This window comes from Myotis myotis, unplaced genomic scaffold (assembly GCF_014108235.1).
Source record: "Myotis myotis isolate mMyoMyo1 unplaced genomic scaffold, mMyoMyo1.p scaffold_m19_p_15, whole genome shotgun sequence".
NCBI classification, from domain to species: domain Eukaryota; kingdom Metazoa; phylum Chordata; class Mammalia; order Chiroptera; family Vespertilionidae; genus Myotis; species Myotis myotis.
This window is the reverse complement of record NW_023416319.1, coordinates 6,532,619-6,547,866: the sequence shown is the minus strand read 5'-3', so window position 1 is coordinate 6,547,866 and position 15,248 is coordinate 6,532,619. Positions and strand designations below refer to the sequence as shown.

The window sequence follows — 15,248 nt, the reverse complement described above, 5'->3', positions numbered from 1 at the left end:
GTCTGGAAAGATAAACAGTGATTTTTGCCTGTACTACTCCATTTCCAACATCTTATTGTTACGATGGATAACTGCACTGCCCCTTCCAATTGTACAACAGCCTATGTAGGGTATCTATACTTTTTATCTGCAAAGAGCTACGAGCGTACCTTGAAGACGCAAGCACCAGTCTTCCCAGGTCTCCCACCCCCACCTAACTGCTCGCTGACAACGACACCACAGCAGGGGCAAACTTTCCTAAAAACTGACGTGAAAAGGGAAAAACTGTAGGCAGAGAAAGGTGAATAAAATCCTACATCAAATATCTTCATATCAAATTAATTTTAAATGACTGTGACCACGGCGAAAGAAAGTAAGCAGCTTAGAAAAGGCAAGAACACTCCTGCCCTAGCTGGTCTGCGCACCGAAGGGTCCCGGGTTCGATTCCAGTCAAGAGCACATACCTCAGTTGTAGGCTCCTCCCTAGCCTGGGCCCTGGTTGGGCCACGTGCAGGAGGCAACCAATCTATGCGTTTCCCTCTCTCTTCCACTCTCTCTGAAAATCAATGGAAATATATCCTTGGGTGAGGATAAAAAAAAAGAAAAGGCAAGAACAGTCAAAATACCAGTTACTGCCTGCTGCCTGGCCCAATGCAGGACCCTGGAAGCGAGGCTGCTTCTATAACTGCGCCATTCTGTCATGTGTGTGATGAACCAGGGAACGGAGCACACATCCTCCTGGTGCTAAATGTGGATGACACACCCCTGTGGGCTGATGACAGACACAGGAGGGAGGACAGCACGAAGCAACAGGGAATAAAGTCCTCAGAATACACCACTTTGTGAGTTATGAAAACTTACGGACGTGATCAGCGCTCCTGTCATTTCCTTTTAAAGAATGTCCGATTTGGGGAACTGAACCAAACATGTCAATAACCACAAGTGACGTTTCGTGGGAATCTGCGGGTGCTTTTTAATAAGTGGGGTGAGGAAGGCTCCAATCACAGCAGAACAGAACTTGTTTAGGTGAATGAATGCAGTTAGTGAGTATATCACACAGCAGCAGCCTCCCGTTAGAGAGCGTTACAGTGGAAAACATCACACTTCCATTTCCCAGGAGTAAACTGCTAAGTAACTGTAAAGTCGTCCCGGGAAGAACACGGCAACAGTCAAGCATAACGAACCTACAGGAAGATCATTGTGTCCAAATCGAGGAAGGACGCGTACCTGCCTGCCTGCCTCTTCAAGCCTATGCTTCGCACACGTGCAAAAATCGAGTACAATACAACTACTGCAATTATTACTATCATTTTCTCTTGCCCTTAGGTGAGCAACACCTGACAGCTACATGCTGAGCTCGGCTAACAAAACGAAACCTTTCACTTCCTTTAATAGCAAAATTACCATTACTGAATCACTGTCGTAAAAAAATGCATTCAAGTACATGACCACTTATTTTAAATAAACACCAATTTTGAAACAATCAGCTTTGAAAAGCTGCATACGTGTTTGTGTTTTTAATCCCTGATTACATTTCTATTTATTCACTGTGGTAGACCGAAACATTGTATTTTTAGAGACTAACTACCACTTAATTTCTTACAAAAACAACAACAGCAAAAAACAACAAACCTGTGTAATGTAGAACAGCAGTAAAGGAAATTGTCTGCTTGTCGCTGCTCTTCACTGTATGTTAAGAACTGTGATGAAATATGGTGCCTGTGCCCCATGAGTACATGAGAAAACACAGTGAACTCAGCACAGAGCAGAGGGTTTGCCAAGATAAGACTCTGTTACATTCAAGGACTGGACTGCACCTCGATTCTGCACTCGGGCCACGAGCGCATTCCCACCGAAGACCTTGGGAGGTTTGGGACTCAATCTTCAGCATGTATTTTCATCCCATAGGTAACAGTGTGCATAATTAACACTGATTATGGGGCCACTGGTATGACGCCAGCACCTGAATTTTAATTTTATCTCGGTATATCCTAGCAAGTAACTTGCATGCCACAGTACCTAACAATTCCCATGCTACTGCGGTTTCTCCATCAAAGAGGATTGGGTCCAAAAAAAAAAAAAAACCAGCTCATGTGAGGGCTTTTTAAATCACCTCAAATTGTACAGTTCTGTTTATCCAATTATCCACAGCCCTACAAACTTTCAGCATGACTTTTGAATAGTGGTATGTACATTAATAAAAAGGATAGAAACATCTGAATTTTCTGTAGCCTTCTAAAAGAAGTCACATTTCATACAGTAATTAGGAAAAAAAAAACACCTTATCCCTATGAATATAAAAAACTACATAGAATGTGCATTTTGCTAAACAGCTTACTTACTAGTATATTGATAGGCGAACTACTTACAAAAGTGACATCAGAGAAGAACCTGTTTTCTGAATCCAGGGACAAGAACAGAATGTCTCTAGAACTAAACATGTGCTCATTGAAACGGACTTCTCCTCATGTCACCTTCTGGCTCAAGGATCAGCAGCTGGAGCTGTCTGTATCTCTCATTTTTTCAGCACTGTCTTCTTTATATTCTGGTTTAATTTCACCGTCATCATCCTTGCATGGAGTTGGATCTTGTTCGGCACCCTGGTCTTTGGTTTGGGGTTCATGTGTGGAAACAGGATCTAAAACTACAACTGGTTCGGCTTGGTTTTCACTGCCAATGCATTGTCTCCTCCATCCCGGGTCACTGGGAGGCCTAGGGGATGAAGAGTTAAACAACAAAATAATTAAAAGCAGAGGGAAAAATATTTGTCTTTCCTACTCCTGGATTCAGACGAACAAAAAACACCCCAAGACGTTCTAAGTCTAAGCAACATGCGCACAAAGTGGTCTTTGAGGTGCCAGCCATTTACAAAAATGAAGCTATTAGGTTACAGATTTAGGAGCACAAAGCCAGGAGAAAGAAGGCGGGAAAAAGTCAGAGCAATTAAGGACGGAGGTGTTAAAAAGCCAAGCACCTACCTGCTTAATTACATGTTCTCCTCAGGAAGTGCAAAGCTCAGGGGCGTGTGCAGGCCCCCCACTGCCTGAGCCAGACTCCTGTCCCACCTTCAAAGAGCCAGTTAACCCCCTGCCTGTGTCCCTGGCACATCTGGCTGCAGATTAGCTCTGGGAGGACTGTGTGGAGGAGGGAAGTACATCTCCCCATCACTGAGGGACAGCTGAGAGCTCTGCTCAGAACTGGGGGTGAGGGGAGGAACTAGGGCAGCGGGGAGAACCCAGGGAATATGCTAACATGCTGTTACCATAACCTTTTTTAAAAAGGAGAATCATGTTTCTTGAGAAATCTCTTCTTGGATGTCACATGCAGCTTCTCTTCCAGAGGCTTTCCTCGTCTCTTCTGACACAAGCAACTGAGCTTCTTAAGCTGATGGGTGACAATTCCCCGTGGAAAGGGGTGTCCCGAAACGCTTTTGGCTCTTGCCACGTGCCAGGAAATTAGGGAATCGGCAACCTCCTCCTCTGAGAAGTCATGGTCAGAAGCCACTGCCTGAAGGTTAAGGGGCGTGTAGTCGGCAGGGCAGAGGCTATTCGGACTCATCTGGTCTTGGCAAACGCCAGGATGCTAACCATGAGCCAGCACACGCCTGCCCACTTGTGGAGAGCAGGACCTGGCCTACCTCTTGGCCAGGCTCTGCCCACTCTTCTACCAGCCCCTTACCTGGTGTCAGTTTCTACTATTCCTGACTCCTGGAGCAGGTCAGATCTGCCAGTTACTTTATTCCTACTCAATACTGCCTCCTGTTGGCTTTACCGCAGTTATAATGAAATGCTGTGCAATTTGTTGTTTAACGTGTCTCTTCAAATACCATGTAAGCATCCGCGAAACAGGAACTCTTCCGCTTTGTTCACAGGTGTCCCCCAGCTAGCACCTGGCGCAGACCCATCTGTGGGGTAAGCGAATGAGCCAATGCCCATTAGCTGTGTGGGAAAGGCTCATGATGAAGGGGCAGACACGACGGCTTCGGTGTGAGTAGGTCTGCAGGTCTCTCTCACACCACAAAACAACAGAACCAACGATCAGTTATTGAGAGAAAAGAGTCTGCAGGGTCCAGCCACAGGTCCAAGAATCCTCAACCCAATGATCATGGTTTTATCACTGTCTGACCAGTGCTATGAGATTTATCCAGATCTTGAAAACCACTCCATCTGGCTACCCGGTTATACTATGTGACATGCTCATCATGAGTGATTCTTGCGGAACTCTGTCTTCCTTGGAGGTGGCAAAAGCCGAGAGGGACAGGAGAGAAAAGCTAGGCTATCCTGAGGACCAGTTCCTTTATTTTTGCCTCCATTTGGCAATGCCCTTGCCATGAGAAACACCAAGACACTGCTCATCGACCTCGGCCAAGGACCCACTTTCCAAGATGTCTGTTACTATACTTTGGGAATCAGAATGGGACATAGTTTCTGCAGTGGTACCCAGTTTGACATTCTCTGGGCCAGGCTCACACCTGCGAGACTGTACCTATTGGGATATGGCCAGAGAAGCACAGCCACTATGATGATATGAGGGGTTTATTGCAGGGGCTAGACCTCCAGCAGTGGTCTACTTCAGTTTGCTGCCTCTGCCTCAGATGCTGGGCAGGAAGTCAGCAGTTCTGGCCACTGAAAAGAAAGATGGCTGAAAAGCGCAAGAGACCGAAGACAGCACTGCCTGTGGCTCTCACAATCTCTAGTCCCGATGATGCAGACCACCTGCAGGTTAAGCCGGGGCCCTTCCTCGGGGAAATGCACATGCACCCGGCCCAGCTGCTGCCACATGCCAGCGAGGTGACAACATGCGTGAACTGGAACAGCGCGGACCTTCAGAGCTTTAAAAGAAAGACTCCCGTGTCACTTTGGCCTTCACAATCTCATGCAAGTCTCTCTTGTGGCCTCCCTGACCAAGAAGTCAAAGGGCAAGGGCATTCTAGGAAATGAAGTCCCAGCGAGCTAGGTTGCGACAAAGCCACAAAGCCTGCAGCTCAGGTCACCAGGCTGGCGCCACCGTCCTGGGTTTGAGCTCACTGCAGGCAAGCCAGCCAACCGGCTCTAGGCATGCACAGGAGTGTCCATCTCATTCCAGGGGAGCAAATTCCACCAGCCCCTACTGACCTTCACCACTTGTGCAGCGCGAGTCCGGGGGTCTCATGCCCAGGTGTGCCTGCAGGTAAACGGTGGTGAGCACGTCCTAAAGGAGCCTTCTTCATCAGTTGGAGGCCCAACACTTCCAGGAAGTGCTCTCAGAGCTTAACAGCAGCAACAAACGGATGTCAATGGAACCGAAAACTCGGAAACCTGTATTGTCAAGCTGACGTGTCCTGAAATTGTCTCAGTCCACAGAATTGGTCCTCTTCCTTGAAGGAGGCTTCTCAACTGCAGATGCATCTATTATTCAGCCACCTGAGGCTGCAGTGTGAGGACTCCTTTGTTGATTAGCACTGGACTGGGCATAGGGGGCGATTTCGCTGAATCTATGCACTGAGAGTCAGAGGAACACGTTTCTGCAGGTGAAGGGGCACTGCCTGGAATTCCAACGGGTTAAGACTAGCACGGGCTATGGGGATCATCTGGTCCCATCTGCCCTTGACAGATGAGGAAAGTGACGTTTGCAGAGGGGAAGAGCCTGCTCTAAAATCATGGAGCTGAGCAGCGGCAGAGCCAGAATGAGAACCAGGGGCTCCGTTTCCAGGTGCCTGCTTTTCCCCAGCACCACGCTGCTTACCCAAGGCGCCTTCTCCTAGGTCAGTGGTCGGACAGACCACTCATTAGTCAACAGAGCCAAATGTCAACAGTACAACGATTGAAATTTCCTTTGAGAGCCAAATTTTTTAAACTTAAACTATATAGGTAGGCACACTGTTATTAACTTAATTAGGGTCCTCCTAAGGCTGAGGAAGAGCCACACTCAAGGGGCCAAAGAGCCGCACGTGGCTCGCGAGCCGCAGTTTGCCGACCACGGGCCTAGGGAAAGAATGGCGCCACAGGCTAACTCCGGCATGCTTAAGGAGTTCTTCCATAATCCCTGTTCGCAGTGGCATCTTTCAGATATGGAAATGTAACGTCCATCCCTTCAAGCTTTTTACACATGTGGGTTTTGTATGTGTGGGTGTGACTTGTAGTTCCTCCTGGTTTGCCATGGGGTCCATTCCTAGTTCCCCTGGGGAGCAGCTCAGGGCTCCTTGGGCAATAAGGGCCCTTCCTCTTCGGCTGCATTCCAGCTCCATTCTCCCGGGAAGAGCAAGAGAGCCTGGTCGGTGATGGTTCCCAGAACCCAGGCTCTTGCTCTAGGCAACTGTCCTGGCGGCTTTCAAACGGGGGTAAACCGGAGCTGCTCCCCCAGGTGGAAGCCCCAGGCCCTCCAATGCAACCATCCAACAGGAACTGCAAGATACTATTGTGATTCTGTTCAACTTTTCTCCTTTCATTCTCCGGCTCAGGGCGATGACCACAAATGAAGCATTAAAACTCAGTCCTCACCAAAAGTATGGGAGACCTCCCGTATCCCGCAAGATCGCCAAGTCCACTTGAATGGTACAGGTGAGACAAAGCAAGACTAAAAGCATGGGATGCCGGAGCTGACAGGGATCCCTGGTCCCTTTTCACTTGTCAAATGAAGACCCCAAAGAAGGCAGTGAAGTGATTGTCCAAGGGCAAACCACTTGTTCATAGCAGACAACAGGACTGAAGTTGTGGAATCTTGACTTCTTGCCGGGTTTGGTTTTTTTTCTTTCTCACCACAACGTGCCAGTAAGTCATTTATGATCCACTCAAATAGATATTTTTACGGATCATTTTAGATCACTTGCCTAAAGGCTATTTCAAGACAAAAAGTGAAAGCAAAACAAAAGCTAGGAGACAATATACCAATCTGTGCCACCCTACAAAGCTGAATGCCAGGCACAACCGCAAATACGGCTCAGCGTGGACACAGCCTTGCCAGCCAGTGTCACCTGTGAGGACTTCTTGTTCACTGGGCGGGCAGATGCACGTCGAGAGCTGAGGTCCGACCGTCAAGCGTGGCAGCGTAAGTCCAACACTTACTTTTCTTCATTAAAAACTGCAGCTGTTTTTCCTTCATAGAAGCCGACCCGAATGGACAAACTAATTTATTCTTTGAGCTAAAATGGGGTTTTAAAAAGTACACCAAGCTCAAAGAAATGGGCTCTGCGTGACAGCTGAAAGTATTAGAATTGGTAGTAATACAGACAGTGTCATTCTATGTTTAAAAGTGTATTTGGGTAAACTGTGGACAAGTGTATTAAAATCTCCAGAAAAGCAGGTGTCTGGAAGGAACAAGAGTAATGCCACAGCCCTTCGCCGCTGTTGTAACTGTGGGAGGGGTTTGGGGTGGGCGGAAAGTAAGACTTCTTATTTTTACACAAGGGGGACTATGAAACTGACATCCTCGATGGAGTTTCCCCAGGAAACTACTTTATAAAGACAGATTTAAATCTTGCCGTTTTCCGTCCTTGAAGGTGGTAAATATGATTGCGGCTTTATCCATTTTTCTTGTAAATGAAACAGAGTTCAGACCGTCCGGCTGGCTGTGCGTCATTTGTTGGATGGCTGCCACCGACTAATGCAGACGTCCCACTGGGAGACCAGGGAAGAACGAGACTTTGATTCACCAGATTGTGTTAAATAGTCCAGCTGTTGCGATTTGAAAGATAGTTACCTCCGAAGTGAAATAGAAATGAACTTGGCATTTATGCCGCAGACCATTTTTAGACTGTTTGGCAATCAGCTTTTCAGGGGGAGCATTTTATAAAATAACTCTCGCCGCTTTAAAAGTTTCATTCACTGTAATGTTCAAAATGTCCCACCTTTATATTATCAGTAAAATTAAGCCTGAGTGATATGTAGAATTTGCATGAAATAAGCATTTCCCCCTTCATTTCATGAGCTTTGATTGCACTCAATTGAGCTCAGAACCGTGTCGATTAGGGCTCTTTGGGGCATTAGTTAATTGGAATTGCAGCCGAAATGTTAGCTAGAATTTGTTGAACATAATTGGAACGTGGAAAGTTGATTCTGAAAGGAATTTCATTGAATGCAAACAATGATGTGCTTTTGAAAAATTAGAATGCTGCGTTTTTCCTTGCTTATGAGAGTCGAGTCCTTCGTGAAGTTCAGCTTTGGCAGGACCCTTCGCGATTGTTCTGATCCTTCTGGTACAGGTTTGGTTTGGAGTCAGCTCTTCCCTTTTATCAGCAAGTGCCCCCCCCCCGCCCCCTGCGGCTGAGAAAATGTGGCTGCTTTCTGAAATGGCTCCCGACTTGTGCTTGGGCACCAGGCTTCATAGGGTGGGGTTCCTATATTGCCTCCTAGCTTTGATTTTGCTCTTCGGTGCAGGCCTCTAGCAGGGTGGCCTCGCAGGTCCCGGGCGTGCTGCAAAGCCTCACCCCAGTTCTTCACTCCGCTAGTGGAAGTCGGACTGTAGACACTTACACGTCCCCAAATACACTGGCCCACGGAAGCTCAGGACACTGGATCGTTCTCGCCGACAAAATCAACACTGATAATGCAGGAACTAAGATTAACTTTAGGTCAAACATTCGGAAATGTCTCACACTTTTGGGGGGTTACCTTCAAAGCTTTTTGTAATCTTGTACCATTTGAAGGGACCCTGAAAGATCCCGACTATTAAAAGGGAATGTTATTTAAGCAATATTTTAAGAGACTTAACAGGCTTCCATAAAATTACCACATATAATACTGGCCCCTCAAGAGAGGGGCCATGCGCTAAGCACTGGCCATTTAAATTTTAGATTTTCAGAACAATGTTTTTAAATTTGTAAAGATTCCTCTTTAAATTTACTGTATCGTATACTTTAAATTCTCTTTTAAGAGGGGAAGTCACAGAGAATTGTGTGCTTCTTTTCATATAGTTGCATGACCAAGCAGATTTCAGATGAAATGTGTCTAGCAGGTTTCAGAAGTTAGGTCAATTTGTCCTTACATATGCAATTGCATTTACGTTTTAGTCGGCTACTTCTATTTGAAGAAATTAAATACCCAACTATACGCAAATAAAAGGAAACACAAACACTACAGAGACTACTGAAAGATGTTTTTTTAAAAAACTTACAAAGCACCAAAAGCAATCTGGTTCTCTATGCAGAAGTGATGTATTTTATGCTAAGTCCCTTAACATCACAGGTATTTGCAGCAACTGGAGGCAAATGTTAGATGGCAATGAATTCTTTGAGAGAACTGAGAATAACTCAGCAGCACTGGAACAGTCACTGTGAGATTTACTCAGCAGAACTTTACCATGAGGGTAACAGAGTCTCCACAATTAACCTGGAAGAAGCTGCTGTCCGTACAGCAACTCAGAACACGTGTGAGACAAAACTGCCCAGCAGATCTTCCGGCCAATCCACAGGGTAACTCCTCGGGGGGGCAGGGAAAAAAGACTAAGTGAGGGGATCTCAACTTCCAGAACATCCAGTTGTCCGCTAATTTTGTTGTTAAAACTTAATGGCCCGTGGGCAGGCGCACAGGGAGCAGCTTTGTGGCTGAGCTTTGCCGCGCAGAGCCGTTTCCTGCAGCGTCTGGACACAATTCGGCGGTACTAAGATTACAGTTGAGAGCAGACAAAATCCTTTAATTGTGTAAGAGCATCAGATTAAGCAGTCACTTCCATGCTGTCCATTCTGCCAGCGAGCAGTCTCTTCTCAGAAAACAAACGTCTACTAAGCACAGGAAGGGGCCCTCCATTCTCCCCCCACACGCACCCACATGCGCACACCCACCTTCACCCACATGCACAAAAGGGGAGAAGAGAAGAAGGAGGGTGGAGATGAGGAGCAGGTGGAGGTGGGAATAAGGAAAGAAAACATGACCTTCCTACCACAGGGGCTAAAAGAACCCTTCTCGTTTCCATTTGCTGAAGCAAACTTCCCTTAAGGAACAGTTACATGGCCAACCAAATTAATTCCTAACTGAGATCACTATTTGAGGGAAGACTTTAAGCCAAGTTTCCCTAAAAGTAAGTTAGGAGTTTCAATGGCTCTTTGGTGACATATTTCAAAGGCAGGGCTTCTCAATTTCATTTTTCTACATTAGCTTCGCCCTGGAGATAATGAAACAAAACTGAAGAGACCAGTTAGAGGTTAAACAATGATCAAACCAATCTTACTTTTAATTCAAAACCCTTTGAAAGGCAATTCTGTTTTTTCCTTCACAGACATGTTTGACTATCACACTAACCAAGAGACATCTAAAATTTATCTTTTATCAACGACCCTTGGTGTTCAGTTAATGGCTCACACAAGATGAACTCTTACAAAAACAAATCTGTGTGCGGCCAAAAGTCACATGTATTTAGAGGCACAAGAGCTAGAAATTAAATGCAAATTAAAATAAAAATGGTTTCATTGGAAATAAAAAATTTTTTTATTGAACTCCTGTCATTGCTACATGGGTTTTTGTTTCTTAAATAAAAGCATCTTCCAGGGCACCATGTGACCTGCTTTGACCTCCCAAACCAAAAAGGTAAGGTAGCTGCCTATCTGGTGGTTAAAAAGGAAATTTAAAAGAGCTTGATAAAGCTTAGAGTTTGGGGGAGATCTGGGACTGAAGAGCAGCATGATGAACTAGAGAAGTGTTAACTAGAAGAGTCTCTGGCAATTGTGGCTTAAAAGCATCTTCAAGAATGACCAAGGGATGAGGACACAGTTATGGAATCACTGAAATCATACCAAGCACAATGCAACCTGAGTTCACTTTCAAACGGATTCTCGCCTTTGGAGCAAAGTCTCATGGCGGTACTGAAACTAGATGAAATGGAAAACCATCTTTGAGGTTGACTGCTTATTTAGTTGTAACTATCAGGAGGATATTCACCTTCCTGAAAGTCATCAGTAGGTAAAAGGGGAACATGGATGCATGAAGCTCAGTATGGACGAGTTGGGCCACATCTAGATGTTGGGATGAAAAAGCAAGGTGGCAAGAATACAAGATACTCTTGGACCTCTGCCCGATTGTGATGCAAAGCTCCGTTCAGATCTGCTCTCCTCTTTCTCCACCCTGAAGGCCCTCTTGCCCTACTTCTATTATAACATGATGACCCATGGCCGCTAAGCTCAAACTAGAGCAAAGATGGAGCTACCTTGCCCTGGCTGGTTTGGTTCAGTGGATAGAGCGTCGGCCTATGGACTTAAGGGTCCCGGGTTCAATTCCAGTCAAGGGCATATGCCCGGGCTGCGGGCTCGATCCCCAGGAGGGGATGTGCAGGAGGCAGCCGATCGGTGATTCTTTCTTATCAATTACAGGAGTTCAAAACATCATGGGTGTTTCTATCTCTCTTTCCCTCTCCCTTCCTCTCTGAAATCAATATATATAAAGATGGAGCTGTCTCAAAGAGGTACAGCAGAAAGTGGAGGCAACAATAAAACACCTTGCTTAGGCTGGTGACAGAAATGTTAATTTTAATCCTTGTAATTAAGTACTAACTGTATGTCTTGCCTTCTCACAAGTCCCTAGGAAATAGATCCATATACTGCACATATCTCTAGCTCTACAATTTACCAGGCAGGAGCTACTCAATTATTTGGAATACACAACATACGTTGATTTTAAGAATTTATTAAAATAAAAAATTTTCCAGGAATAGCTGATGTTATTTAATTTTCTGGTTAAGTGAGGATCTTATGCAGACAATATCTCTGGTTCTACTCTTACTTTACATTTACAACCTTTCCTAGATTAGAAAACTTTCTTGTCTACCCAAGGCTAATCAAGTGAGCCTATCTGCATCTTCTACAACTGACTGTCCCTGATGACTTTATCTTGTGCAAGTGCAAAGATGCAGAAGGTATGCAAGACTGAGCTGGAGGAAAATGACTCCTAGGCACTTAAAATATGTTTAAAAGACCAGATAGGCCAACCAAACAACAAACAAAAATCTCTAATATTTGGCTTACGAATATGTGTAAGTGTTGAATAATGGGGGGCTGCTGGTTAATTGAGTACTTTAATTGATACTCTACTGTTTTGTTGACACTAACATGTACTCATTTGTTCATTTATTCAACAAGTATTTCCTGAGAGCCTACCACAGGGCAGGAATTTTTCCAGGTGTTTGAGATACACCTGAGAACAAAACAGACACACAAAAAAATCCTACCCTCGTGGAGCTTACGTTGGAGCAGGGGAAGGGAGAAAATAAGCATTAAATATCATGAATAAAGCACATAGTGGGTTAGAGGATAACTGTTATGGGGAAAATGGAGCAGGTTGAGGAGGAATCAAAGTGTGGAGGAAGATGAGTTATAATTTTAAATAGGGTGGTCAGGGTAGGCCTCATTTAAAAGGTGACATTGAGCAAAGAAGTGATGAAGATGAGATAGTAGGTCACGCCGCTGCTGGGGAAAGGGCGCTCTGGGCAGAGGGGACAGCAAAAGGAAAGGGCAAGGGTGGATGGATACCTGGCCAGAGAGGCTAAAGTGGGAGGAGGAGGGAAGGGAGCGAGTGGAAGGGACTGGTGCGCGTGTGATAATGTGAGTGCTCCAGGCTACTGTCATCAATCTCCTCCCTTGACCTTGATTCCCTGTCAAGAGCTGACAGTGCCACTCACCTGAAACACTACGGCGGCCTCTCCACAGACCAACATAAAGATGCAATTACAGGAGTGCAAAGATGGCCTTGAAAAGCAAGGGAAACATCTCACTTTGGACTGCTGATCCGACTTCAAAGTGCTTTGACAATTCAGGTCTATGACATGAGGTAAGACAGCGCGGTCTGCCTCTACCTTATGGTTTGAATAACAGAGTGAAATCAGTAAGTCACAGGAAGCCAGAAAAAGCCCTGAAAATAACCCTTCTCCTTCCTGGCAGTGAGAGTAGTTTCCAGGAATCCTGACAAATCACACGAATTTTCCTTTGTAAAGCTTAAATGTGACTACATTAAGTTCAAGTTCTTGTCCTCATTCCAGAGCTGGGTTTCAACATGAAGTGGGCCCGTCTGGGAAGTGAATGATTACCATGTACACACACAAAATACTCGGATTCCTTTAGAGAGTCTAATTGTACTGAAACAGATTTTTTTCAGAAAGGCCCTCTTCTGTCCTAAGTGACTTTCTTGTATGAAAATGCATGGCATTCGTTATTTCAGCTAAAGAACGTCAAGAATTAAATAATCAAGCGTTCGGGTGCGAGGTTTAAAAGTTAATACAGCAGCACAGAGCGTTTGTATTAACGCTTTAAGTAGATAAATTAAATTGAAATGTGTCTCTTGAGCAGTCATTGAACAAGCAAGATGAGAAATAAATTGAGCTCACATGGGCCTTTATGGCATCTAACAACTGTGTCTGTCAACACGCGGATCCTTTTCACTGTCAATTCGACACGTTTTGCAGACCTTGGGCCTGCAATTATTTCATTTCCTTTCTTGGGAATGTAATTTCCACTTACTTTTGGAGAATAAAAGGCAGACAAAAGGAAGAAGGAGTCGCAGTATTTTCTGATTAAGATTATCTGTGTAAAATGGTAAAGGGGGAAAAAAAAATCTATACACACACACTGAAGCATTTCTCAAAAACGAACTTGTCTCGGCCAAATTGCTTTTGTGTCCGGATACTGGTTCAAACGTAGCCGTAGTGCTGATGTCAAATTAGGTGTTAAACGAATTTAACAGGAAAGATGAAGAATGCATATAGATCATCTTTCTGTTAGAACTGTTCAAATGCAGTCAAAAGAAAGGCAACGCATGACTGCAGGAGAAAATGTGCTCCAAAACACAATGAAATTAGATAAAACTGTAAATCAGCAAAGAAGGCCATTCATTCCAAAAGAGAGTGGGGGAAAAGGTTAATAATACCAATGAGAAAGACAAGAATGGAAGAAAATACCAATTGGCAAAAAGAGACCTAAATTGAATTTCAACTTCATTTGTCCAGACTTCACCTTTTAAACTAAGACAGGTAGAGGCACAAAAAGGGCTCTTTCTCTCCTGACAGAGCAGGAAATCAGAGGTTTAATTAACTGTGATTATAATTACAATCGGCTGATCTGATTCGTCTCACCTCTTCCTTTTCTTCAAGTGACAAACCCCTTGACATCCTGGCAAGAGAAGGAAAGCAAAACTAGACTAATTTCCAAAAGAGCCTGCCATTGTTATAAAACAAACTGATGCTCCACCAGATCTGGCAGAAACACAGTCCGTGGCAGGATTAACTTGGTGACGGGAGTGTCACTGTCAAGCCAGTCTATAGAGATAACTGTTTGCAGGGTATGTTTTCATTCTCGGGGTAGAGAGATATGAAGGCACATCTTTATGTGAGCACCAGAAAGGGAGGCTGTGAAAAGGTACCCTTCAAGGACGTTGGAAGATGGAGTTCTTCTGAAAGATCTAGCATCTTCTTCAGCTCCTCATGAACCATTAAGAGGGATGATGTAGGCATTTAATCTTGAAAGAATGACTCGGTATCTTTGGATGCTGAATAATGATCACCCAGCTCACCCCGCTGTGAGGAACCTGATTAGCAAACCAGTTTAGGGCAGGACTTCTCTTTACACGCGCGTCTGCTTTGGATAAGAATAAGACCTCCAAACTAGGAGCCTATTGGCTCATCGAAAAGAGGAAGAGCAGGTACAGGCTCTCTGAAGAGAAAGAAAGCAAAGCAACACACGAGTTAGTTATCACAGACTGTTCTGCACACCAGGTAGTGAAGAGCAGCGTTACTTACTGAAATGTAACCTTGGGACTCGCGCTTCCTTCCAATTTACACGGCCCTTCACCTGGCTCAGGTGCTGGGCTGCTGAATTCTGCCTCCAGAGTTTTCTTGTTCAAGGCTGTTTTTGCTACACTGGATACAGAACCCAACACCGGCATGGATTTGGACTCTGAGGTGGCTAATATCCCGGATGGACCTTAAAACCAAACACATACCTCCAGTTTAATCATTCTGTGCGATGTTGATTAATATAGTACTGAAAACAGATGAGCTGAAAAGCCCGCAGGAAGTGAAAAGGCCAAGCTTTGTTAAGATTTCCAGAGCAGGTAAAAATGGTTCTCTGAGAAATCTGCTCTGCTTTGGTGGCGCTACTCAATGCCCCCGGACCACGCTGAGAAACTGGATGGAGGCCTTTAAGAAACCACAGAACCCCAGGCCATGGTTCTCTCACTGACCGGAGTCCTTAAAAATACTGGACCTGCGAAAATTCTTTCCTTCTCAGAATATGGCTTTCTGGCAGCCCCCCTTGAACCATGTGGCCTCTCAAGAGTTAATTCCTCCCCAAATCCAGCTCTGCGTGTTAAACACAA

The 15,248-nt window shown here is 45.0% G+C and overlaps 1 protein-coding gene across 8 annotated transcripts in view; it reads right to left on the bottom strand.

Annotated features, from left to right (window-relative positions):
• The window catches only part of SHTN1 (shootin 1), a 136,831-nt gene that overhangs the window by 49,067 nt on the left and 72,516 nt on the right, over nucleotides 1–15,248 (bottom strand). For 4 of the 8 annotated variants that reach the window (XM_036335852.1, XM_036335854.1, XM_036335855.1 and 1 more), the window contains 2 exons: nucleotides 14,671–14,854; nucleotides 928–2,691 (listed from right to left, as the gene is read on the bottom strand). In XM_036335852.1, coding sequence (XP_036191745.1) covers nucleotides 2,469–2,691; nucleotides 14,671–14,854 — 407 coding nt within the window. In that variant the 3' untranslated portion in view covers nucleotides 928–2,468. Of the gene's footprint in view, nucleotides 1–927; nucleotides 2,692–14,670; nucleotides 14,855–15,248 lie in introns of those variants that run through there. The other 4 variants (XR_004972101.1, XR_004972102.1, XR_004972103.1 and 1 more) reach the window with 2 other exon arrangements.